A 26202-nucleotide genomic window follows, 5' to 3' on the forward strand; every position below is an offset into this window, starting at 1 on the left:
GGATGTTGGCTTGTGTGCTGTTATGAGTCCTAAGGGTCGCAGTAGTCTGGCTGTCAGTTCTGAGACGCTCCTGACGTATGGTAGAGTGGCTAGTCCTTTTGGTTGTGGCATGTCCTCGTTCCTCGGTCTATCTCTTAGGCATCTGGTGATAAAGTTGCGTGGGTATCCGTTTTTGGCGAATACCTTGTATAGATGTTCCTCTTCCTCTTTTCGCAGTTCTGGTGTACTGCAGTGTGTTGTGGCCCTTTTGAATAGTGTCCTGATGCAGCTTCGTTTGTGTGTGTTGGGGTGGTTACTTTCATAGTTTAAGACTTGGTCTGTGTGTGTTGGTTTCCTGTGTACCCTTGTGGTGAATTCTCCGTTGGGTGTTCTCTCTACTAACACGTCTAGGAAGAAGCATTGCATTCATCTCCAAACTCCATCAACAGACACATTGACCTGGACACCATATACAAACCACTACAGCTGAAACTGACACCCGGAAACGGCATGAACATCCATCAACAGACACATCGACCTGGTCCCCACATACAAATCACTGCAGCTGAAACTGACACCCGGAAGCGGCAAGAACAAACCAATATAAATACCGGAAGAAACATCAAAGCAGCGCTTCACACGAGGCTCCAACAGCACTGATGATATTCCCTAGCCAGGGAACGAAACGTTTGCAGCAAAAACTTCCAGCTCGGCGAGCAGAACCACAACAACGGATACCCGAGCTACAAATCTTCAATCAGATTTTAAGCATGTTATTAGAACCTCTTAAAATTGCCATTAATTCCTGGATCAGCCGACCATCTGCTAGTTGAAATAAATATCCAAGTTTTAAATCCACCTTAGCATTCATAATGGGTACAACTGTAAAAACAAAATCTTCAGGTACATTGTTTAAAACAGATAGAACAAAATGGTATCCAATTACCATTTCAGCCTGTCAGTCAATAAAAGGAAGCAAATGCAGAGATTTTATCAACTTTTAAAGAGGAATTTGTTGTTTTTTAAACATCAAGAACAGTCAGTCAATTTAAATCACAGTGCAAATTATGATAGCAGAATTTGATTTGCCTTATGTTCTGCACTTCTAATATATTACAGGATTTTGACTATGAGAGAATCACTGTAATGCATGACAACAACTATACAATGCTAATCAATATAAGGATCAACTTACTTCTACTGAACAGATTGCTGTGAAGCATCAGTGTTAGAAACACATCTGCATTACGACATAACATCTAATAATGCCATGTGAAAATAACAAAACATCTTATATTCATCTTTCAGAATATTCCCAACCTCTGTAGGGTCCCCTCCCCTCAATAATCGCTTCATGGAGGGATTTTGTTTAGGGCTTCCACAATCCCACACCAAAATTTCCTATGGTCCTCACAATGGGACGCTGACATCAAGAGAGATGAGAGTGAGTCTTACACACCAAGCTCTGCCAATCCACAAACAAGGGCCATATATAACTGGTGCAAGTTCAAGAACACAGCGGAGGATTCCTTCAAAAACAGAGTGCAACATCTTGCACCCAATTCCCATCTCTAGTCGGAGATAAATGTGCATCTTAGTATCTAACAGCCAAAGGGGAGCAAATCCATTACAACTTCTGATTTAACCTCTAAACATATTCAAATTAATATAAATTAACCACAATAGACAATAAGTGCAGGAATAGGCCATTCTGCCCTTTGAGCCTACACCATCATTCAATATGATCATGGCTGATCATCCTTAATCAGTATCCTGTTCCTGCCTTATCTCCATAACCCTTGATTCCATAATCCTTAAGAGCTCTATCCAACACTTTCTTAAATGAATCCAGAGACTGGGCTTCCACTGCCCTCTGGGGCAGAGCATTCCACACAGCCACCACTCTCTGGATGAAGAAGTTTCTCCTCATCTCTGTCCTAAATGGTCTACCCCGTATTTTTAAGCTGTGTCCTCTGGTTCAGCACTCACCCATCAGCGGAAACATGTTTCCTGCCTCCAGAGTGTCCAATCCTTTAATAATCTTATATGTCTTAATCAGATCCCCTCTTAGTCTTCAAAACTCAAGGATATACAAGCCCAGTCGCTCCAGTCTTTCAGTGTAAGGTAATCCCGCCATTCCAGGAAATTGACCTCGTGAACCTACGTTGTACTCCCTCAATAGCCAGAATGTCTTTCCTCAAATTTGGAGACCAGATCTGCACACAGTACTCCAGGTGTGGTCTCACCAGGGCCCTGTACAGCTGCAGAAGAACCTCTTGGCTTCTATACTCAATCCCTCTTGTTATGAAGGCCAGCATGCTATTAGCCTTCCTCACTACCTGCTGTACCTGCATGCTTACCTTCATTGATTGGTGTACAAGAACACCCAGATCTCTCTATACTGCCCCTTTACCTAAATTGATTCCATTTAGGTAGTAATCTGCCTCCCTGTTCTTGCCACCAAAGTGGATAACCATACATTTATCCACATTAAACTGCATCTGCCATGCATCTGACCACTCACTTAACCTGTCCAGGTCACTCTGTAATCTCCTAACATCCTCATCACATTTCACCCTGCCACCCAGCTTAGTATCATCAGCAAATTTGCTAATGTTATTACTAAGTAATAACATTAGTAATGTTATGACTAATACCATCTTTTATATCATTAATATATATTGTAAAAAGCTGCGGTCCCAGTAATGATCCCTGCGGTACCCCACTGGTCACTGCTTGCCATTCCGAAATGGAGCCATTTATCACTACTCTTTGTTTCCTCTCAGCCAACCAACTTTCAATCCAAGTAAGTACTTTGCCCCCAATACCATGCGCACTAATTTTGCTCACTAACCTCCTACGTGAGACTTTGTCAAAAGCTTTCTGCAAGTCCAGGTACACTACGTCTACTGGATCTCCCTCATCCATCTTCAGAGTTATATCCTTAAAAAATTCCAGAAGATTAGTCAAGCATGATTTCCCCTTTATAAATCCATGCTGACTCTGACCTATCCTGTTACTACTATCCAGATGTGTCGTAATTATATTCTTTATAATAGACTCCAGCATCTTTCCCACCACTGAGGTCAGACTAACTGGTCTATAATTTCCTGCTTTCTCTCTCCCACCTGTCTTAAAAAGTGGTTCAACATTAGCCACCCTCCAATCCGCAGGAACTGATCCTGAATCTATTGAACTCTGGAAAATAATCACCAACGCATCCACGATTTCTCGAATCACCTCCTTCAGTACCCTGGGATGTAGACCATCAGGCCCCGGGGACTTATTAATCTTCAGACCTAACAGTCTCTCCAACACCAATTCCTGGCAAATATAAATTCCCTTCATTTCAAGTCCTTCAGCCACTGTTACCTCAGGGAGATTGCTTGTGTCTTCCCCAGTGAACACCGGTCTGAAGTACCAATTCAATTCTTCTGCCATTTCTTTGTTCCCCGTAATATATTCCCCTGCTTCTGTCTTCAAGGTAGCATAGTGGCTCAGTGGTTAGCACTGCTGCTTCACAGTGCCAGGGAACTGGATTCAATTCCTGCCTTGAGTAACTGTCTGTGCGGAGTTTGCACATTTTCCCCTTGTCTGTGTGGGTTTCCTCCCACAATCCAAGAAATTTTCAATTCCGGTGAAGTGGCCATGCTAAATTGCCCATAGTGTTAGGTAGCTTAGCCAGGGGTAAATGTAGGAGTCTGGGTGGGTTACTCTTCTGAGGATGGGTGTGGACTTGCTGGGCCAAAGGGCCTGTTTCCATCCTGTAGGGAAACTAATCTAATGCAATAATGCATTATCTGATAACCAAGTCCCATCTAAGTAAAGGATAAGTTTATTATTCTTGATCATACTTCATCATCATCAATTGGATAGAAGGATTGAATGATGTGTATTGAGTGATAAATTGACTTCATGAGAGTTACACACAAGTTTATTTGAAACAAACTTTGTACTAAGAGAGCCAGGCTCTCTTAACATACTGTATTATTCAGTAACTAAATATTCCTGGTAATTTTTATTAGTAAAATTTTCTCTTAAACAGATGCATGAAATATACAGAAATCTTCAACTTTATTAATCAACAATATTGTTATTTCCTGAATATTTCAACAAAGTCCTTGCAGTATAGTTGTTACCATTTTCACAAACTGGTGCAGCTGCATGACTTAACATTGTAACTGTAATGCTGTTTGTTTTCTGGTACTGAGGAATCTCACACAGCAACAACTAGTTCATGCTCCAGCAACAGGTCTGTAACCATATGCCACCTCATATCAATCATAGATCAAAGCAGAACTGAGCCAGTTGTTCTGGGCGATTTTAGTGGCCATTTATCTTGGAACTACCGCAGTTTGAATTTGTCAATGAATTGTGCTTGGCGTGACACTTAAACTGCTTGAATTAAAAATATGAGAGATGACATACATATCGAGTGATATATATTATGTTGTGGTGAGGCAGGTTAAATCCAATTCTCAGCTTGTGGTATCAGCACCAGTTTTCACTTTGCTGGGAGGCCAATCTGGTTAGAATTTTCAGTATGATTTCAGCTTACATTAGTCTAGTTTTATGAACCATTGCTCATCAGTAACAGTTGTCAAGCTCTCTGTATCATTGTACGGTGGATGAGCTGCCACCATCTTTTTTCAGAGAAGGGTCTCCAGGGCCCATTTGGTCTATGGTGGTTGAGGAAGACCACTTGGTTGACCAACAAGAGGAGGCTCATATCTTCAGCAATATCTTATTACACATAGTACAAGTTATATTGATGTAATAGATATTGTTACAGAGATGTGAGGAGGATAGGAGGTCTCACTCCATGGAGATCCTTAGCTGTTCTCCCACCAAACCTATATGACATCATCATATTCAATGGTGGTGAAGGCTATCCTCACTAATAACCCTTCCATCCCTTACACTTCTACACAACCCAAGCTCCTCTTCATTATTTATATTTATCCATTCATGTGAAGAATTACTTTTATCACTATTTGATGTCACAAACTCAGGCAATATGGAAATTTCACTTTTCTCTAACATCACATTCTCAGTAAACTTGCAAGGTCAGTGGCAGTGTTCCTATTAATTTTGATTTCCCTTTGGAGACCTCAGAGTTTAATGTGTGGCAACGACTTCTGGAACCAATACTGTGAATGATGTCAGACCTCCATTGCAGAATGCAGAACTTGGAGCAGTGGTGTGACCCTTAGAGAGACGGTGGTTATTGGGTCTTTGAGTTGAAGACTGTTTCCTTTGATTTTATTCCTGACAGGGAGAGGTCGGAAAGTCCCATAAACTCCCTTTCAATTGGAGGACCTTTTATCTCTGTGGTTTATTTTGCAGAAGATACTTTGTCTGTTGAAACAGGCAATTACTTCTTTGCAAAGTCAAAAGGATGTTTAATCTCATGAACTTCTTTCCCGGAGAATGGCTGCCCTGTTGAAAAAGACACTTTCATCGCAACAAAAGCCTGGATTACTGAAAAGTAGATATTTTCTTCCCAACCATGTCTGAAACTTTGAACAATCATATTCCTCTTTAGTGTTAGTTTCTATGAAGTCATATGCTCCTTGCTTTCAGTCTGTATGAACAGATCTTTATTCACATTCTATCTATATCTGAGTTGAAGTGTGTAGATTCTTTACTTCAATATGTTATTGAACTCAGCCTTTCATGCACTCTCTGTGATTGTGGTATTGGTGAAACCAACCTGCTCACTTTCTCAGTCATACTATTTAAGCACTGCTGCGTGCTTGCATGATCTCTAACACTGAAAGATATGGAAATAAAATTCCCTGATCGAAATTACATCTTCAGAATCAGCTCAGCATCTGACCTCACACTTATTTGTTCATCAAGCTGTGTTCAACTCCGAGTTACCTCTGTTGAAGATTTATTAATGATTGCAAGTGGAGTACACTGCTGACTATGTGGTTACTCGCAGTTTCTCACAAATCTTGTTGATTCTCACAGCTGAACTCTTTGCTGTGTTGATAATAGTGGAAATCATTTCTGCAAATCAGAATATTGCAAGTTTTCATCACACTTACAGCTTGACACAAATTACCTATGTAATGAGCAAAACTCAATGGATTCAGTCCAAAGTTTGGGTTCCATCATGAATCTAGGGAGCCCAATAAGATCTTCTACAAGGTTTCCTTTGATTGGCTGTTCCACAACTGTCTATTTCTTAACCACATGTTCCTTTAACTGATTGGACACCATTGGATATTTGAAGAAGACTGAGCACAACATATGCATTTATTGTTGAAAGTTCAAATTCTTGATTGCGAAGTATGCATTAGTTCTCTATTGAGGAGAAAGTGAGGTCTGCAGATGCTGGGGATCACAGCTGAAAATGTGTTGTTGGAAAAGTGCAGCAGGTCAGCCAGCATCCAAGGAACAGGAGATTCGACGTTTCGGGCATAAGCCCTTCTTCAGAAATCTGAAGAAGGGCTTATGCCCGAAACGTCGAATCTCCTGTTCCTTGGATGCTGCCAGACCTGCTGCGCTTTTCCAGCAACACATTTTCAGATTAGTTCTCTATTATCTGACACCCCTTATATTACACATTTGCTCATACCAAATCTTTAATCTTACGTAGTAAAGATTTCTGACCCTGTAGATGCTCTGTCATCAGCTATAGACAGTGTGTTTTCAATAATGGTTCAGTACCTGATATCTCAGCACTGAATTAAGCTTGAAATTAGTGAGATGCACATTGACATAAATATCAGCTTGATAGAAGGTTGAGATTCGATCACCTATTTCACCTCTGAAAACTTTACAATTTTCTTCGATTGTAGACTGTTCTACCTTATGAACCTCTATTAGAAAATTAAAATTAATAATTAATATATTCTGATGGTGACCTATTATGTTGCCAATAAACCATTCCTTTTTATTAACTGTGCACTGCTGGTATCTGATAGATCTCCTTGCTCTACAGCACTTATGAGGAATGTTAGTATTTCCCATCTGTCCTACTTTTTAAACTGGTTTTTCATCTGGTCTTTAGGGGGGTTTATAAACATACTTAATTTTGCATATTCTCCTTTGATAAGCTTGATCTTCTCTTTGCAGGATTAATCTGTGTTGCTTCTGAATTTTAAGCTCACACATCATCTGAATGGCTTTCTCTCGAGTCAAATCTTCTTTTGTGTGTAATGAATCTGATAGAGATTCATCAGCATTTTCAATAACAATTCTGTCTCTTATGCATTCTGACTTTAAAACCCTATGGTCACATTTTTCCACGAATCCGTAGAAATCATTAACAAGATTATCAATATATACTCTTGGATGCTGAAACTTCTGATTAAAATTTTCTCTTTCAAGGGTGTTATTTGTTCTAATGGTAAAGTAATTGTCAAAGGCTTTTAATACTTCTTAAAAAGTACCAGCTCATTCTTTTATACTTTGCTGAATTATCACATCATCAACTATAGTCTCAATCAAGCACATGAGCATATTCACTTGTCCAGCTTCTGATTTAATATCTAATTTAGAAGTTATCTGTTTCTTGAAAACTGTTTTCTCCAGGGTATCCAATATTGTACATTGTTTGGCCCATCTCTGAAATTAAATCTCACTGGAAATATTAATTTTGGTAACATGTCTTTTTAATGTGATTAATTATTTTCTTTGTTTTAAAGGCCTTTAATTTGTAAGAATAGCCATGTTACTGCTGTGTACCCCTGACCTGGAAGGTTTTTCTCTGATGAAGAAAGATTCCTACTTTAGTGAATAAATTGGAGGATTTGCACCTTTTGTATAGCTTTCCTGGATGAACTGTGCCAATTGGCAGCCTTGATAAACCATTCCTGTCTCCTTAACAGCTCAACTGAACAAATCCCATCTCGTTAACATACTTGCCCAGATGATTCCCTGTGTTTGGAGTTTGAATAAATGTTTTCTGTCCTTACAACAGTTTTGATAATGAATCTCTTGCTTTTGCTGCAGCCTCAATAGTCCCCTCATTTTCTGCTTCTGTAAGACCTGATCTGCTTAGGCTTTTAAGATGTTCCTTGCTCACATTCATTCTGGCTTTATGTTATTCCTGGGTCTGGAATCTCATTTTAAATTACTTTTGTGGTCTTTCATTTTCTATACTGTAGCTGTGCCTCATGGTACCCATTCAGGATGACAGCGAAGCTGATTATTGAGCCCGGAGTACTTCTGCTTTTCGCTTTTACAACCTGCAAATCTGTATCATCTTTAAAGCTTTAATTATCCAGCAGGGACTTCAACTCCACTCAATGACCCTCCAATGTCCATTCACTCTCTCACTGACCACTAACATGAGACGGCTTCCACAGATCACCAACACCAAATACAATCTGCAACTTCCTTGGAATGGCGCCAACCCCAGGGAGTTCTGAACACTCCTGCTCCAGCATATTTCTTCCCAGATGCCATTCATAGTAATGTTCAGCCAGAAAGTGCCAAGTAGATTAGATTAGATTACTTACAGTGTGGAAACTGGCCCTTCGGCCCTACAAGTCCACACCGACCCGCCGAAGCGCAACCCACCATACCCCTACATTTACCCCTTATCTAACACTAGGGCAATTTAGCATGGCCAATTCAGCTGACCTGCACATCTTTGGACTGTGGGAGGAAACCGGAGCACCCGGAGGAAACCCACACAGACACGGGGAGAATGTGCAAACTCCACACAGTCAGTCACCTGAGTGGGGAATTGAACCCGGGTCTCTGACGCTGTGAGGCAGCAGTGCTAACCACTGCGCCACCGTGCCACTCACCGCGCCGATCCATCTCAGCTTTCTCCAGATGTCCCAGCATCACAGATAACACATTTCAGCCAATTTGATTCATTCCACTAGATATCAAAAATGGCTAGATCCATTAGTTTCTGACACTGGCAATAGTATTGAATATGTGTTTTCCAGTAGCCACTGCAAATCCAGCCAAGTTGTTCCAGTTGAGTTACAACAGTGGCATCTACCCAACAATGTAGAAAATTTCCCAGGTATGTCCTGTACATAAAAAGCAGGATAAATCTAACCCGGCCAATTACCACCCTATCTGTGCATTCTCAGTCATCAGTAAACTGATGGAAGGTGTCATCAACAGGGCTATATAAGCAGCACTTACTCACTAATAACTCAATTTAGGTTCGCTCCTGACCTCATTACACCCTTGGTTCAAACATGGACAAAATAGCTGAATTCCGAAGGTGAGGTGAGAGTCACAGCCCTTGACATCAAGGCTGCCTTCAACCAAGTATGGCATTAAGGAGCCCTGGCAAAACTGGAATCAATGGGTATCAGGTGGCAAACTCTGTACTGATTGGAGTCATACTTGGCACAAAGGAAGATAGTTCCAATTGTTGGAAGGCAGTCATCTAATCTTCAGGATATCTCTGCAGGAGTTCCTCAGGGTAGTGTCCTAGACCCAGCCATCTTCATGTGCTTCATCAATAATCATCCTTCAACACTGTTTGCTTATGTTTGCACAATGGTCAGCACCATTTGTGACTCCTCAGATACTGAATCAATCAGTGTCCAAATGCAGCAAGACTTGGACAATATCTGACAGGTATATTGTCCGGGCAAGCAACATTCATGCCACGCAAACGCCAGGCAGTGACCATCTCTAAGAGACGACCTAACCGTTGCCCCTTGACATTCAATGGTGTTACCATCACTGAATACCTCGTTATCAACATCCTGGAGGTTACCATTAATTAGAAGCTCAACTAGACTGGACCAGCCATATAAATGCAGTGGCTAAAAGAGCAGAACAGAGGCAAGACATCTTGCAGTGAATAGCTCCCTCCTGACTCCCAAACCTGGTCCACTACCTGCAAGGCACAAGTATTTTGGATAGTTCACTGCAGCTTTCAGTTTGAAAATGCCATTGCTCCATAGATTTCTTCAAAATCCTCTTGAGGAAAATCAGTTTTATTTACACAATCTAAAGAATCAAATACAAAATTAATCATTTTGTTCCTCCCAATTTTTTTGGGATTGATTGCATGTTTGAACAGTTTTTGAGAGGCCAACAGGACCTAACTTTATGCTGATAGTTCTCAGCTAAATGTTTGTTAATGGTTAAGATTTTGTTTCCAGTTTTACTTATAGTGAGTGAAATAGCCAGATCCCCAAGCCAATTGCAGCAAACTATGGAACCAAATGAGTAAATTAAGTTTTTTTTAATCAGATCATCATAATTATATGTTGTTTTTGAGTTGTAAATTCTGTCAGTTCAGCCTGAGGTCTATGTTATCACTGTGAAGTTAAAAAGTGTTTAATTTCACTAAAAACCAAAAGAATGGTTGTTTTAAAATTATAAGAATTTTGTTTTGTAAAGTTTGATCATGACTTTCTACTTTTGACATTCATCCTATGTTAATGCCCTAAGCTCAACTTCCACCCATTCCAACTAATTCTATTAATATACCCTTCTGTTCCTTTCTCCATTATATACTTAACTAGCTTCCCGTTAAATACATCGATTCCATTTGTTTTGACTATCCCTCATAATGGCAAGTTCTACGCTGTAAATACTTTATGAGTAATGAATTGGGACAGAATTAAAATATGCTGTATTATTCAGAAACAAATTAGGGCAAGTTGTGAGTGAGAGAGAAAATAGAATTGTATGAGAGAGGATATAATCTGGAATGTTTTAGAAGCAGATGTTATATCAGAGGCATGAGATGTCAGGGTGACCCAATACGGGACCAACAGTTACCTAGTTGACTTGCTGGCTGAGGGCCTTATATATTCAATGACATGATCTGATGGAAACTTACCTCACAATGAAATCAGAATGAGCCTCCTGCATTATCTGTTTCTCTGATCGTATGTGTTCCTGTTGCCGTGTGTCTACTATGTGGCGTTTCTTCAGGATCTTCATTGCAAACGTTTTGGATTCCTCACTCTTTAATTGGACCTTTCAAGAATAAAGAACAAGTTTTATTTGCACTTTCAAAATTGCCTCTGTGTCCTTTACTGTATGGTTTACAATTCTGGAATTTCATTTGTCACTGTACATCGTAATCAATATGTTTTTACTGTTTACTTCCTTTTCTTCTCAAACAAAAATTCCATTTAAACCGTAGACATAATCTGTAGTCAATTAAAACAGTGTTCAATGACATAACATGTAACATTTGCATACATAGGAGACAAAATGTTTAGCATTTCTAGACTGCATTCTGCTTGACATGTGACCCAATGGTTTTGCTTGTGATGAAAGTGAAACTGTCAGTCTTTACCATTATTGCCTGTGGAACTGTCAGCAACCCCTGGTATGCCTTTACCTGCATTTGAATGCAGCAATTGACAAATTCCTGTCAGTGATTCCCATCTTGTTCACAGGATATGTTATTAAAGGTTCTGTTGATGCAAATCTTTGAAATCCTTGGATTTGACAAAGCAAGCTCACATTAGGTACACTGATCTCATTCCAACAACCCCCGCAAAAAGATTAACACATGTTAAATACAGGTTGGGGTGGGTTGGAGGGAGCAGAGAATGTCATGGGTGTATTTCCTGGTGTCCACCAACACACCCTGACCCCCCTGAAATTTTACAAACTGCTGGGCAGACCTAGGGCTGCTTGCTTGTCCTTGTGCCAATTGATGCTCTTATGTGTTCAATTTATAGTCATTTAAGACTCATTCTCTCACTCCACAGCTAATTCATGGGTGGTGAGCTGATGCTGGCAATGGGTGGGAAGCCCTGCAGCTATCTCTGCTTGGGCATTTGACAAGAAGGGAAGAGAGTGGTTACCTATTTGGACTCCTATTTCCAGCAGAGGACTCTCTCATGCTTGAAGAAACCCGACATTTCTCCGTCTCTCCCCGCTCCACACCCATTTCCTTTCTGACCCAGCACTCCCTTACTCCCTTGCTTCAGTACAATCTCAGCTAGATCCCAGCCTTACACTGTGGGCATAAAAATTGTTGGGACCATGTAACTGGCCAACAGCTCTTGGGCACAGACATCTGCAAAGGGGTGGAAGTCTTGGCAAGTAATGATAAGTATGAAATGGCTGAGGGACAATGAGACAGGAAAGGATCCATCAATAAAGCTATTTCAATTTCCATTTATACCATGAGCTAATTTACTGTAAATTTCACCCCTTAATTACTTCTGAACAACATCTCTAACCCTGAAAACTGAAGTCTATGTTTGTAGAAACCCAGCTAGAAGGACAAGGGCAGCAGATCCAAGGGAATGTTACCACTTGCAGGTTTCCCTCCAAGTCAATCACGATCCTGACTCAGAAATGTATCACTGTTCCTTCGTTGTCATGGAGTCAAAATCCTGGAACATTTTTCCCTAAGGGTCTCCCAACACCATGTAGCGTGCAGGGGCTCAAGAAGGGAGCTCAGCATAACTGGGGTTGGGCAATAAAAGCTGGCCATCGAGTGATGCCCACAAGCCAAGCGTGAATTTAAAAAGTGTTTTATTCCACTAAAAACTAAAAGCATGGTAGATTTTTAAAATAGTAAGAATTTTGTTTCGTAAAGTTTGCTCATGATTTTCTATATTTGATATTCATCCCATGTTTATGCCCCGAGCTTTATTTTGCTGCCTGTAAAATGATTAAAAGGTAGACAATAATCAGTTCTCACTACTTCTTCATTGTCAGTCAGTAACAACTCTTCCACATGATTGATTGTTGCGTCTGCTTGATGCCCACAGGGTTGGGAGATGCCAGATATCAACTACAGCTGCTGCCAGAATGCAAGTAACAAGTAACATTGAGAACAGTGACACACACATGAGAGCTCTTATTAGATCATTGCAAGCTATCTTCTTCAAAGTCATTGACAAGCCACTTTGCAAAATCTGAGCCATCAATTACTGGAGAGAGTCTGTTCATTGACAGTGATCTATAATAAATAGCAAGATTCAGACTACCTTTCCACAGATGATTGTAAACCCTTCATATCTATTCTCCAATTAGGCATCTTCTTATTAAAATGATTGAGAAATTGTTCAAAAATTATGCAAGTTCTTAGCTATTTACCTTACTGATCGATATAGTGTACTTGGGATGAATATTGGTAGTGGACAAAAAGTTGTCTGAGTGGCTTCCCTGGTGCCAGGATCAAGGATGTCTCAGAGAGGGTGCAGAATGTTCTCAAGGGGGAGAGGGGTCAGCAAGAGGTCATTGGCCACATTGGAACCAATGACACAGGAAGGGAAAAGGTTGAGATGCTGAAGGGAGAGTACAGAGAGTTAGGCAGGAATTTAAAAAGGAGGTCTTTGAGAGTAGTAATACCTGGATTTCTCCCGGTGCTACGAGCGAGTGAGGACAGAAATAGGAGGATAGAGCAGATGAATGCATGGCTGAGGAGCTGGTGTATGGGAAAAGGATTCACATTTTTGGATCATTGGAATCTCTTTTGGGGTAGAAGTGACCTGTACAAGAAGGACGGATTACACCTAAATTGGAAGGGGACTAATATACTGGCAGGGAAATTTGCTAGAATTGCTTGGGAGGATTTAAACTAGTAAGGTCAGGGGATGGGATACAGGGAGATAGTGAGGAAAGAGATCAATCTGAGACTGGTACAGTTGAGAACAGTAACGAGTCAAACAGTCAGGGCAGGCAGGAACAAGGTACGACTAATAAATTAAACACATTTATTTCAATGCAAGGGGCCTAACAGGAAAGGCAGATGAACTCAGGGCATGGTTAGGAACATGGGACTGGGATATCATAGCAATTACAGAGATGTAGCCCAAGAATGGGCAGGACTGGCAGCTTAATGTTCTAGGATACAAATGCTATAGGAAGGATAGAAAGGGAGGCAAGAGAGGAGGGGGTATGGTGTTTTTAATAAGGGATAGCATTACAGCTGTGCTGAGGGAGGATATTCCTGGAAATACATCCAGGGAAGTTACTTGGGTGGAACTGAGAAACAAAAAACGGATGATCACCTTATTGGGATTGTATTATAGACCCCCTAATAGTCAGAGGGAAATTGAGAAACAAACTTGTAAGGAGATCTCAGCTATCTTCAAGAATAATAGGGTAGTTATGGTAGGGGATTTTAACTTTCCAAACAGACTGGGACTGCCATAGTGTTGAGGGCTTAGATGGAGAGGAATTTGTTAAGTGTGTACAAGACAATTTTCTGATTCAGTATGTGGATGTACCTACTGCAGATGGTGCAAAACTGGACCTACTCTTGGGAAATAAGGCAGGGCAGGTGACTGAGGTGTCAGTGGGGGAGCACTTTGGGGCCAGCGACCATAATTCTATTCGTTTTAAAATAGTGATGGAAAAGGATAGACCAGATCTAAAAGTTGAAGTTCTAAATTGAAGAAAGGCCAATTTTGACGGTACTGGGCAAGAACTTTCAAAAGCTGATTGGGGGCAGATGTTCACAGGTAAAGAGATGGCTGGAAAATGGGAAGCCTTCAGAAATGAGATAAAGGGAATTCAGAGAAAGTATAATCCTGTTAGGGTGAAAGGAAAGGCTGGTAGGTATAGGGAATGCTGGATGACTAAATAAATTGAGGATTTTGTGAAGAAAAAGAAGGAAGCATATGTAAGGTATAGACAGGATAGATCAAGTGAATCCTTAGAAGAGTATAAAGGCAGTAGGAGTATACTTAAGAGGGAAATCAGGAGGGCAAAAAGAGGACATGAAATAGCTTTGCAAATAGAACTAAGGAGAATCCAAAGGGTTTTTATAAATACATTAAGGACAAAAGGGTAACTAAGGAGAGAATAGGGCCCCTCAAAGATCAGCAAGGCAGCCTTTGTATGGAGCCGCAAAAAAGGGGGGAGATGCTGTGGTTCTGTGCGCCGAGCTGGGAATTTGTGTTGCAGACGTTTCGTCCCCTGTCTAGGTGACATCCTCAGTGCTTAGCAGCCTCCTGTGAAGCGCTTCTGTGATCTTTTCTCTGGCATTTGCAGTGGTTTGAATCTACCGCTTCCGGTTGTCAGTTCCTGCTGTCCACTGCAGTGGCCAGTATATTGGGTCCAAGTCGATATGCTTATTGATTGAATCTGTGGATGAGTGCCATGCCTCTGGGAATTCCCTGGCTGTTCTCTGTTTGGCTCATCCTATAATAGTAATAATAATAACTACTATTATAGGACAAGCCAAACAGAGAACAGCCAGGGAATTCCCAGAGGCATGGCACTCATCCACAGATTCAATCAATAAGCACATCGACCTGGACCCAAAATACCGACCACTGTAGCGGACAGCAGGAACTGACAACCGGAAGCGGTAGATTCAAACCACTACAAATACCAGAGGAAAGATCACAGAAGCGCTTCACAGGAGGCTGCCAAGCACTGAGGATGTCACCTAGACAGGGGACGAAACGTCTGCAACACAAATTCCCAGCTCGGCGCACAGAACCACAACAACGAGCACCCGAGCTACAAATCTTCTCACAAACTTTGAAAGGGGGAGATACTAAATGTGTATTTTGCATTAGTATTTACTGTGGAAAAGGATATAGAAGATACAGAAAATAGCGAAATAGATGGTTACACCTTGCAAAATGTCCATATTGCAAGATCCTGTACCTGTTATGTTCACATCCAAATCCAAGAGGAGGAAGTGCTAGATGTCTTGAAATGCATAAAGGTGAATAAATCCCCAGAACCTGATCAGGTGTACCCTAGAACTCTGTGGGAAGCTAGAGAAGTGATTGCTGGGCCTCTTGCTAAGATATTTGTATCATCGATAGTCACAGGTGAGGTGCTGGAAGACTGGAGGTTGGCTAACGTAGTGCCACTCTTTAATAAGGGTAATAAGGACAAGCCAGGGAACTACAGAGCAGTGAGCCTGACGTTGGTGGTGGGCAAGTTGCTGGAGGGAATCCTGAGGGACAGGATGTACATGTATTTGGAAAGGCAAGGACTGATTAAGGATAGCCAACATGGCTTTGTGCATAGGAAATCATGTCTCACAAACTTGATTGAGTTTTTTTGAAGTAGTAACAAAGAAGATTGATGAGGACAGAGCGGTAGATGTGATCTATATGGACTTCAGTAAGGCGTTCAACAAGGTTCCCCATGGGAGACTGATTAGCAAGGTTAGATCTCATGGAATACAGGGAGAACTAGCCATTTGGATACAGACTGGCTCAAAGGTAGAAGTCAGAGGGTGGTGGTGGAGGCTTGTTTTTCAGATTGGAGGCCTGTGACCAGTGGAGTGCCACAAGGATCGATGCTGGGCCCTCTACTTTTTGTCAGTTACATAAATGATTTGGGTGCGAGCATAACAGGTACAGATAGTAAGTTTGCAAATGACACCAAAATTGGAGGTGTAGTGGACAGCGAAGAGGGTTACCTCAGATTACAACATGATCTGGACCAGCTGGGCCAATGGGCTGAGAAGTGGCAGATAATTCAGATAAATGCGAGGTGCTGCATTTTGGGAAAGCAACTCTGAGCAGTTCTTGTACACTTAATGGTAAGAGAGTGTTGCGGCTGTACAGGACATTGGTTAGGCCACTGTTGGAATATTGCGTGCAATTCTGGTCTTCTTCCTATCGGAAAGATGTTGTGAAACTTGAAAGGGTTCAGAAAAGATTTACAAGGATGTTGCCAGGGTTGGAGTATTTGAGCTATAGGGAGAGGCTGAACATGCTTGGGTTGATTTCCATTGAGTGTTGGAGGCTGAGGGGTGACCTTATAGAGATTTACAAAATTATGAGGGGCATGGATAGGATAAATAGACAAAGTCTTTTTCATGGGGTCGGGGAATCCAGAACTAGAGGGCATAGGTTTAGGGTGAGAGGGGAAGATATAAAAGGGACCTAAGGGGCAACTTTTTCATGCAGAGGGTGGTATGTGTATGGAATGAGCTGCCGGAGGAAGTGGTGGAGACTGGTACAATTGCAACATTTAAGAGGCATTTGAATGAGTATATGAATAGGAAGGGTTTGGAGGGATGCTGGCAGGTGGGACTAGATTGGGTTGGGATATCTGGTCGGCATGGATGAGTTGGACCAAAGGATCTGTTTCCATTCTGTACATCTCTACGATCATGACTCTACGACTAAGAGTAGATGAGGAGTTACTTGTCAGAAAAGGGCAATAAAATGAAGATCCTCAGAGATCAGCATTAGAAATATGCGATTTCATCAACTTTACAGCTTTGTGAATGAGGAGGGGTAATAGAAGGCAGCACAGTGGCTCATTGGTTAGCACAGCTACCTCAACGTGCCAGGGACGCAGGTTTGATTCCAGCCTCAGGTGACTGTCTGTGTGGTATTTGGACATTCTCCCCTTGTCTGCGTGGGTTTCCTCTGGGTGCTCTGATTTCCTCCCACAGTCCAAAGATATACAGGTTAGATGAATTGGCCATGCTAAATTGCCCATCGTGTTCAAGGATGTGTAGGTTAGGTGCATTAGTCAGGGGAATGGTTCCGGGTGGGATACTCACTGAAAGGTTGCTGTGACTTGTTGGGCTCAATGGCCTTTTTCCACACTGTAGGGATTCTATGATGAAGATAACCCAGAAATTAGAGAAGAGTTGGACAATGATTGTCAATGTGGACAGCAATGCGATCTTTAGAATAGAAATTTATTGTCACATGTACTTTTACATGAAAAATACAGTGAAAAATGTTATAAGTCACCCCACCACAGTTTCTATTATTCAACCAAATGTAAATTATGGAATATAGGAAGGAAAATAATGGTTGACCCACCTACTCCAGGTATGAGTCAAATGTAGATAAAGATGAAACTGCAAAATAGTTTCACACTTAACCAACCAATTAAATTGAACAATCAAAAACGCAGCAGGATAGTAGAATTGTACAATCAAAATGGTACAAACCGTGGGAAGTCAAGGCCAAACATGCATAGTGCTTGGGCCAAACAATATCTCAAATACTGCACCTGGTTCTAGTTTAACATTCAAATGGGCTGGTTGAAGCTCTAGGGACAGTGTAGCAACAAGAAAGTGATATCAGAGATCCAGGGGAATGGGTCATGAGGAACAACAATGGAAACTTGAGCCATTGAAGCTGGATGGAGCCATGTGAGAAATTTTACTTATAAAGGTACACATGATAGCTAGGAACAGTTGTAAAGAAAGAAGTCAATCTGAAAAACGGCTTTAAACCAAATTTTGACAGTTGGACAGGGAGATGTGTGCACAAATGAGTAAATAAAAGTTACAAGGACTGATATCAGAAGGACCTTTACACATACATGACCAATATTTAATGGAGTTGAGAGTGTGGCGTTGGAAAAGCACAACAGGTCAGGTCGTCTCCGAGGAGCAGGAGAGTAGACGTTACAGGCATAAGCCCTTCATCATATTTCTCCCAATATTTAATGAAACCTGGATAAAGCAGGCTAGAAAAATATTGTGGAACCAATTTTGAACCAAGATCAAAAGCGCAAACTTCCTCAATCAGTTTATAGCCCAACAAAACAGAAATGGTGCAGTTTATAAACAAATAATTTAATTACACATTGTCATTTGGACTTGGGCTGAAAGTTGGCAGCAACAGGATTTATGAGAAACTTTCTCCAAAGTTACAGCAGTGGTAGAAATGTCTGGAAGAAGTTATTGATTATTGCTGAGGGTAGCCTTTGAGGTGTCCTTGGACTCAAAGGTATTGTGCTGTCATCAGCTAACAACTTACCTCCAACCTATGAAGCACTCTGTAAATACAGTACTCAAAAGCATCACATTGTCAAAAAGGATTCTCACTGTGCTAACTTGACCAGCTTTAATCTGTGGTTCACCCGGAACTACCAAAGCTTCAGAAAGCTCTGGGCCAAATGAAGGCTTCAGTGAAAACACAAATACCACATCCCGCACATCGTCAAAGTGTTAAAATGCGTTTCAAGCCAGTTAATTATTTTAAAAAAGTAATCACAATATTTTATCAGCAAGCTTAACATCTAAGTTCCCTCATCAAATAGGGTTTAACTTGTCTGTTTGTTCTAGAAAGAAAAATGTAGGTGGCACAATGGCTCAGTGGTTAGCACTGCTGCCTCACAGCATCAGGGTTTCATTCCAGCCTTAGGGAAACTGCCTGTGTGGAGTTTGCACATTCTCCCCATGTCTGCATGAGTGTCCTCCACGTGCTCCGGTTTCCTCCTACAGTACAAAGATGCGCAGGTCAGGTGAATTGACGTTGCTGAATGCCCATAGTGTTCGTGGATGTGTAGGCTAGGTGCATTATTCAGGGGAAATAGAACATAGAACATTACAGCGCAGAATACGACCTTCGGCCCTTGATCTGTGGAACCAATCTGAAGCCTATCTATCCTACACTATTCCATTTTCATCCATACGTTTATCCAATGACCATTTAAATTCCCTTAACGTTGGTCTGCATTACTGTTGCAAACAGGGCATTCCACACCCTTACTACTCTCTGGGTAAAGAAACTACCTCTGACATCTGTCCTATATCTATCACCCCTCAATTTAAAGCTATGTCCCCTTGTGATAGCCATCACCATCCGAGGAAAAAGGCTCTCACTGTCCACCCTGTCAAACCTCTGATTACCTTGTATACCTTGATTAAGTCACCTCTTAACCTTCTTTTCTCTAATGAAAACAGCCTCAAGTCTCTCAGTCTTTCCTCATAAGACTTTCCCTCCATATCAGGCAACATCCTGGTAAAACTCCACTGCACCTTTCCTAGTGCTTCCACATCCTTCCTATAACACAGCAACCAGAACTGAATGCAATACTCTTAAGTGCAGCCGCACCAGTTTTTTTGTACAGCTACAACATGACCTCATGAGTCCGAAACTCAATCCCTCTATACACCATATGCCGCCTTAACCCTATCAACCTGGGTGGCAACATTTAGGGATCTATGCACACAGAAACTGAGAGCTCTCTGCTCATCCACACGACTAAGAATCTTACCATTAGCCCAGTACTCTGTACTCTTGTTACTTCTTCCAAAGTGAATCGCCTCACACTTTTCCACATTAAACACCATTTTCTACCTCTCAGCCCAGCTCTGCAGCTTGTCTATGTCCCTCTGTAACCTGCAACATCCTTCAGCACCATCCTAGTGTTATCTGCAAATTTACTAACCCAACATCTAGGCCATTAATAAAAATGACAAACAGCAGTGGCCCCAAAACAGCTCCTTGCGGGACACTGCTCGTAACTGAACTCCGGAATGAACATTTCCCATCAACCACCACCCTCTGTCTTCTTTCAGCTAGCCAATTTCTGATCCAAACTGCTACATCACCCTCAATCCCATGCCTCCATATTTCGTGCAATACCCTATCATGGGGAACCTTATCAAATGGCTTACTGAAATCCATAGACACCACATCAACCGTGTTACCTGTGTCCACCAGTTTGGTCACTTTCTCAAAGAACTCAATAAGGCTTTGAGGCATGACCTACCCTTCATAAAACCGTGTTGGCTATCCTTAATCAACTTATTTCTTTCCAGATGATTATAAATCCTATCTTTTATAATCTTTTTCAACATTTTATCCACAACTGAAGTCAGGCTCACTGGTTAATAATTACTAAGGTTGTCTCTATTCCCCTTCTTGAACAAGGGGACAACATTTGCTATCCTCCAGTCTTCTGTTACTATCATTGTAGACAATGACAACATAAAGATCAAAGCCAAAGGCTCTGCAATCTCCTCTCTGGCTTCCCAGAGAATCCTAAAATAAATCCTATCCGGCCCAGGGGACATATCTATTTTCACACTTTCCAGAATTGCTAACACCTCCTGCCTGTGAACCTCAAACCCATTTAGTCTAGTCTACTGTGTCTCAGTATTTTCTTCGACAACAATATCTTTTACCAATCTGAATACTGACAATAAAAATATTCATTTCGTGTTTCCCCTAACTCCTTAGACAGCACGCACAACTTCCCACTACTATCTTTGATTGGCCCTAATCTTTCTCGAGTCACTATTTTATTCCTGATATACCCTTAGAAAGCTTTAGAGTTTTTCTTGATCCTATCTGCCAATGACTTCTCATGTCCCCTCCAGGCTCTTCCTAGCTCTCTCTTTAGGCCTTTCCTGGTTAACTTGTAACTCTCAAGTGCCCGAACTGAGCCTTCACACCTCATCCTAACATCAGCCTTCTTCTTCCTCTTGACAAGATATTCAACTTCTTTAGTAAACCATGGCTCCGTCACTCGACAACTTCCTCCCTGCCTGACCGGTACATACTTATCAAAGCTTCACAATAGCTGTTCCTTGGAAAAGCTTCACATTTCAATTGTGCTCATCTTTGTAGTTTCCTCCCCCATCCTATGCATCCTAAATCTTGCCTAATTGCATCATAATTGCCTTTCCCCCAGCAATAACTCCTGCCCTGCATGACACAATTATCCCTTTCCATCACTAAAGTAAACATAACCAAATTGTGGTCACTATCACCAAAGTGCTCTCCTACCTCCAAATCTAACACCTGGCCAGGTTCATTACCCAGTACCAAATTCAATGTGGCCTTGTCTCTTATTGGCTCGTCTACATACTGTGTCAGGGAACCCTCCTGCACACATTGGACAAAAACTGACCCATCTAAAGTACTTGAACTATAGTGTTCCCATCAATATTGAGGAGGTTAAAGACCCCCATTACAACTACCTTGTTACTCTTGCTCCTCTCCAGAATCGTCTTTGCAATCCTTTTTTCTATATCTCAGGAACTATTCGGAAGCCTATAAAAAATTGCCAACACGATGACCTCTCCTTGCCTGTTTCTCACCTCTACCTTCAGTAGATGGGTTCTCAAACATCCTTTCTGCCACCATAATATTGTCCTTGACTAACAATGCCACACCTTTCCCTCATTTACTGTCTTGTCTGTTCTCACTGAAACATATAAATCCTAGAACCTGCAACAACCATTCCTGTCCCTGCTCTACCCATGTCTCTGAAACGGCCACAATATCAATGTCCCAGGGAGTGTAATATAGAGTAAGAGGGGAATGGGCCTGGGTGGGATACGCTTCAGAGAGTCGGTGTGGACTTGTTGGGCCAAATGGCCTGTTTCCATCCTGTAGGGATTCTATGATGATTCTATAATATACTGTAAGGTGGGGGAATGAGTGGAGGATATGGCCAACGTGACCCAATCTGGATGTGGAGCTTGGGCAATTATCATAGTCGCTTGATTTCCTGAGAAAAAAAATTAAAAATAAAAACAGCATTTTAAAATGGCGTGTTTCTAACAGGGTCAGCAAAATGGACGTTTCTGGTGAGAACAGAACCCAGCACGTCCACTGGCAAACTATTCCCTGGACAGACTTTCTGATTTCTTCTGAAAAAATACCAAAGAACTGTGGATATGGAAATCAGAAACAAAAACAGAAATTTCTGGGAAACTGTGGAGAGAAATCTGAATTAATATTTTGGGTCCAGTGACGCTTCTTCAGAACTAGTTTCTGAGTACTCCATTGGGTGGTCACTGTTTAAGGATCCTGACTGACATAATGACCCAGCAGTGATAAAGCAAACCAAGATAAGTTGTCTCTCAGCCCTTGGAATTTTGGTAACATTATGACTGGAGCCTTTGATGACACATAATTGAACACTTTCACTTCTGCCATTTTTCTGAACTGCAGCCTTCGACATATAGTACTGAAGTGGGGTCATTAACATGTTGTAAGGTTTAAGAAATCTTCTCACCCTATTTGATGAAAGAACTTGGTTGTTAAGCTTGACAATAAAATATTGTGATTACTTTTTTCAAATAATTAACTGGCTTGAAACACATCTTAACACCGTGAGGATGTGCAGGGTGCTATATAAACACACTATTTTTGCTTCTTTGCTCCTTGTCTGTGTGTTGTCCAGGTGCCAAACGCTGGAATATCCTCCCTAACCCTCTCCCACAGTCCACCTTCAAAGACACTCCTTATATCTAGATCTTTCATAAAGCTTAGTCAGCTGCTTTAATGCTTCCTTCTTTGAGCTGGCATTAATTCTTGTCTGATTACATGGCTACGGAGCACTTTAGGACTCTAGGAAGTTAGAAGTGCCATATAAATGTGAGTTGTGGTTATAGCTAGACTTAACAATCCTAGTCAAATAAAGACTGCCACCAATTGAAAATAAAATACTGCAGATGCTGAAAATCTGAAATAAAAATAGAAAACACTGGAAAAACTCAGCAGGTCTGGCAGCATCAGTGGAGAGAGAAACATGGTCAATATTTCAAATCTGATACAACTCTTCTACAGAATGAAAATATGACTAGAAATACTAACTCTGCTTCTCTCTCCACAGATACTGAGAGACCTGCTGAGTTTCTTCAGCGTTCTCTGTTTTGAATATAGCCAACTTGGTTTTTTTGGAAATATGGCTTATTCAGTCAAAACTGCCAGATTGCCTTTCCATGCATTTGTATTTTACTTGTGATGCGAACCAATAAATTAAATGTTGACAATGTTTTGTAATTAATTAAAACATCCACATTTTACTTCTCATGTTTAATTAAAATACAGACTGTTACTGATCAACAAGATTTATTACACCTCATATTGCGTGTCATCACACTTTCAGTCACATGATGGACAATGGAGGTTTACTTTCAGTGAAAAGCATGGCTTGCTGGAATATCTAGTGGAGGCTACAGGATAAATACAGCAAATGTTTTATTAACTTGCACCTATGGGACCAGGAGTATACCAGTCGATCAAATATTCCGGTTGTAAAAACACAGACTAAGTAATAGAAACATAAGGCAAGGGGTATACGCATCACTGTAATACTTTATCTACAGCATAAATCACCTAAATAATAACTTAAATAAAGTACACTGGCAGAGAGCCTTCTCACCCACACTCTTGACTAACAACTCGGAGATCACGAAAATACAGTAATTTGAGGGATGCTCTAATTTTTGCCTTTAATCAAGAATGGCGGTTCACAAGGTGCTGGGTAAAACAATGGTTGCTGTAGTTTCAAAAATGCCAGATACCTTGTAATTATTGTTAAGGCAGAAATCCTATCTCAGGATACAGATAAGAACTTCTACATCCCTTCAGCTTTGCTCATACCACTTGTTAGATTACATGAATCCATCAAATATCCTGTAAACTTAGAAACTCCCAGGATTCATTATTCCAAATTGAAATACAAAAGGAGAAAATTATTGCAATCATTAGAGAATTTCCCTTTAGAGACATAAACTGTGAAATTTCCTCCTCAAACATCTCTGCTTCTGCACCTCTCTTCACCTTTAAAACGTTGCTAAAACATACTTTTCTGACCTTGTTTTTGATCATCATTTTTAGTGTCCCCTTATGTAGCTCAGTGACAAATTTTGATTGATAATATTCTTCTGACGTACCTTGGGATGTTTTAATTACTTGGAGATATTTCAATTTAATACTTCAAATAAAAAAAATACATTTTCCCTCTCCAAGATGTGGTCATTAAATCAAAAATTCATGTTTATTGTAACACTATCCTTCAAACAGTCAATTTTATGATAAATCCAATGTTGTTCTTGTTTATTTTTGTACAGATTTCCAAAATGCCTGCCACTCATTTGTGACTGGACTAGGGTGTAGGTTTGCTCATTGAGCTATAGGTTTGATATCCAGACGTTTCATTACCTGGCTAGGTAACATCATCAGTGGTGGCCTCCAAGTGAAGCGAAGCTGTTGTCTCCTGCTTTCTATTTATATGTTTGTCCTGGATGGGGTTCCTGGGGTTTGTGGTGATGTCATTTCCTGTTCATTTTCTAAGGGGTTGATAGATGGTATCTAGATCTGTGTGTTTGTTTATGGCGTTGTGGTTGGAGTGCCAGGCCTCTAGGAATTCTCTGGCATGTCTTTGCTTAGCCTGTCCCAGGATAGATGTGTTGTCCCAGTCGAAATGGTGGTTTTTTTTCATCCGTGTGTAGGGCTACGTGCGACAGAGGGTCGTGTCTTTTTGTGGCTAGCTGGTGTTCGTGTATCCTGGTGGCTAACTTTCTTCCTATTTGTCCTACATAGTGTTTGTGGCAGTCCTTGCATGGAATTTTGTCCGTGGGTTGTACTGGATCTTTTAAGTTTATTAGTTTTTGTTTGAGAGTGTTGGTGGGTTTGTGTGCTACTAGGATTCCAAGGGATTTTAGTATTCTGGCTGTCATTTCTGAAACTTCTTTGATGTATGGTAAGGTGGTTAGGGTTTCTGGCTGTGTTTGGTCTGCTTGTCGTGGTTTGTTCTTGAGGAATCTGTGGACTGTATTTTTTGAGTATCCGTTCTTCTTGAATACGTTGTATAGGTGGTTCTCCTCTGTTTCCGAAGTTCGTCTGTGCTGCAGTATGTGGTGGCTCGTTGGAATAGTGTTCTGATACAGCTTCGTTTGTGTGTCTTCGGATGGTTGCTGGTGTAGTTAAGTATTTGGTCAGTGTTTGTCGGTTTTCTGTATACGCAGGTTTGTAGTTCTCCGTTGTCCTTTCTTTTGACTTTGACGTCCAGGAATGCGAGTTTGTTGTCAGTTTCTTCCTCCTTGGTGAACCTTATGCCTGTGAGGGTGTTGTTGATGATATTAAATGTCTCTTCTATCTTGTTTTGTTTTGTGATGACAAAGGTGTCATCTAATTAGCAGACCCAGATTTTTGGTTTGATGGTTGGTAAGGGCTGTTTGTTCTAGTCTTTGCATTACCGCTTCTGCTATGAATCCTGATAGTGGAGATCCCATGGGTGTGCCGTTGGTTTGTTTGTAGATTATGTTGTTGACGGTGAAGTGGGTGGTGAGGCACAGGTCCACTAGCTTCATGATGTTCTCGTTGCTAATGTGATTGATGGTGGTTGGTGTGTGTGTGATGGTCTGTTCTAAAAGTGTGGTGAGTGTTTCCTTTGCCAGGTCGATGTTGAGGGAGGTGAACATCGAATGGGATCATTGTTTTGTCTTCCTCTATTTTGGTGTTTTTGATGATTTTTAGGAATTCCTGGGTGGAGTGGATGGAGTTCTGTGGCTCTTCTACTAGGTATTTCAGTCTTGCATGCAGTTCTTTGGCCAGTCTGTAAGTTGGTGTTCCGGGTAGTGAGACTATAGGTCTGAGGGGGGCTCCTGGTTTATGGATTTTTGGTAGTCCGTAGAATCGTGGGGTGTTGGTCCCGTCTGGTTTCATTTTCTGGAATTCCGTCTTGTTTAATTGTCTGGAATTGTGTAATTTTGTTTCCTAGTTGTGGGGTCGGGTCTAGAGCCACCTGTGGGTAGGTGTTGGTGTCTGCGAGTAGTGCATCGGCTTTCTCGATGTAGTCCCTTCTGTTCAGGATGACCGTGAGCCGACCTTT

At 41.2% G+C, this 26202-nt stretch overlaps 1 protein-coding gene across 4 annotated transcripts in view; it reads right to left on the reverse strand.

Annotated features, from left to right (window-relative positions):
• prkg1b (protein kinase cGMP-dependent 1b) overlaps window positions 1-26202 on the reverse strand; it is an 827021-nt gene that overhangs the window by 36143 nt on the left and 764676 nt on the right. For all 4 annotated transcript variants that reach the window (XM_060841873.1, XM_060841874.1, XM_060841872.1 and 1 more), the window contains one exon: window positions 10763-10902. In XM_060841873.1, the coding sequence (XP_060697856.1) occupies window positions 10763-10902 (140 nt within the window). The remainder of the gene's footprint in view (window positions 1-10762; window positions 10903-26202) is intronic.

The sequence above is a fragment of the Hemiscyllium ocellatum genome, chromosome 22 (assembly GCF_020745735.1).
Source record: "Hemiscyllium ocellatum isolate sHemOce1 chromosome 22, sHemOce1.pat.X.cur, whole genome shotgun sequence".
In the NCBI taxonomy this organism is placed as follows: Eukaryota; Metazoa; Chordata; class Chondrichthyes; order Orectolobiformes; family Hemiscylliidae; genus Hemiscyllium; species Hemiscyllium ocellatum.